Source organism: Monoraphidium neglectum (genome assembly GCF_000611645.1).
Source record: "Monoraphidium neglectum strain SAG 48.87 unplaced genomic scaffold scaffold03244, whole genome shotgun sequence".
In the NCBI taxonomy this organism is placed as follows: domain Eukaryota; kingdom Viridiplantae; phylum Chlorophyta; class Chlorophyceae; order Sphaeropleales; family Selenastraceae; genus Monoraphidium; species Monoraphidium neglectum.
In genome coordinates, this window is record NW_014010384.1 from 1 (window position 1) to 1,627 (window position 1,627).

Below are 1,627 nucleotides of genomic sequence, written 5' to 3' on the forward strand. Positions count from 1 at the left end.
GTCGGGGGAGGCGTGGGAGGGGCTGGTGCGGCTGAGGGCTGAGTTCATGCAGACGGCCACGGCCACGGGGCGGCTGTCCATGGAGGAGCCCAGCCTGCAGACCATCCCCAAGCCGGCGGCCTTCCAGCGGCTCGCGTCCCTGGGGACCCAGGCCGCGCCCGGGGCCGGCGGTGGGGGCGGCGGCGCGCCGGGGCAGGTGACTGAGGTGTGCAACATCCGGGCGGCGTTCGTGGTGGCCCCGGGGCGCGTCATGGTGTCTGCGGATTACGCGCAGGTCGAGTTTCGCCTCATGGCGCACTTCTCTGGTGAGTGGAGGGGGCGCAGTGGTGGTCACTCCACTCGCCCCGTGCGGGTTGGCCTTGCACTTTGCTGGATGATGTGCACGACGCGCACACTGACCGCGGGAATTGGCTGCCTCTCTTTGGTGTTGGTGGCAAGATTTGACTGCGGGGCCAAGGCAATGCTCAACGCCGCTGCGCGTTCTTGTTCACAAGTCGAAACTGCCGCCACCGTCCCTCTCAGGCGACCCTGCGCTCCTCGCCTGCTTTGCGGCCGGCCGCGATCCCTTCATCCAGCTGGCCTCCAACTGGCTGAAAATGGCGCCGGCGGAGGTGAGCCCCACCCCCACTCCTTCCCCCCGGTCTCTGGAATGCTGCCGTGTTGCCGTCGCCAACGCCCTCGCAGCTCTGCTGCGCGCTAACAGTAGATGCTGAATGCCCTGCGCCCTTGCACGCACACATGCGCTCGTGCAGGCGCACGCACACACACGCACACACGCGTAAGCACATCGCATTCACACACACACAAATGTGCATACCGCCCCGCTCCCCCTGTCTCAGGTCACCCCTGAGCACCGCAACCAGGCCAAGCGGCTGGCCTACGGCGTCCTCTATGGCATGGGACCCCACACCCTCGCGCCCCTCCTGGGGATCACCGGCGACGCCGCCGAGCAGCTGCGCCGCAGCTTCCTGGACTCCATGCCCGTGCTCAGGGACTGGCTGGAGGGCGTGCGCAAGGGGCTGACGGCCGCCAACATTGATGTGCAGGTGCAGGAGGGGGTGGCGGGGCACGTGCACACGGTGTTTTGCGCCAGGGAGTCGCTGCCTGGATCAGCGCGCGCCATACCGCGCTGCTCCTTGTCGTCCTGATCTCTTCATCAGCTGTGCTGCTTGTGTTGCCGGGATGAGACGGGTCTCAAAAGGCCCCTGCAGCCGCCAGCTCTGCGGGATCGTGGGCATCCACAAGACATCACTCGCGGGCTGCCACGTTGTCGCGCACATCTGACCCGCTTTTGCCGTTTGTGTTTCCACTGGACACGCGCTGTCGGTCCTCCAGATGCTGTCGGGCCGCAAGCGCTACTTCTTCAAGCTGCAGGATCCCAACCTCCGGCCGGGGCTGCGCGGCCACATTGAGCGCGCCGGCGTCAACAGCATCTGCCAGGTGGGGGCGGGGGCCAGGGTGCGGCCTGCAGGTTTGGGCTGCCACGCCCATTTCGTCGTGTCCTCTGCAGTCTCTCACCTCTTTACCCCTCTGCAGTATCGCTGGCCCACACGTCAACACGCGCACACACACACACACACACACACACACACACACACACACACACACACACACACACACACACACA

General features: G+C 66.3%; 1 protein-coding gene across 1 annotated transcript in view; it reads left to right on the plus strand.

Moving 5' to 3' along the window:
* Positions 1-46: 46 nt before the first annotated feature.
* Positions 47-1,627, plus strand: part of MNEG_12436 (DNA polymerase I) — a gene marked incomplete at both ends in the record, with an annotated part of 2,910 nt that continues 1,329 nt past the window's right edge. Inside the window, 4 exons of the mRNA XM_014039090.1 lie at positions 47-305; positions 523-611; positions 840-1,046; positions 1,336-1,440. Coding sequence (XP_013894544.1) covers positions 47-305; positions 523-611; positions 840-1,046; positions 1,336-1,440 — 660 coding nt within the window. The remainder of the gene's footprint in view (positions 306-522; positions 612-839; positions 1,047-1,335; positions 1,441-1,627) is intronic.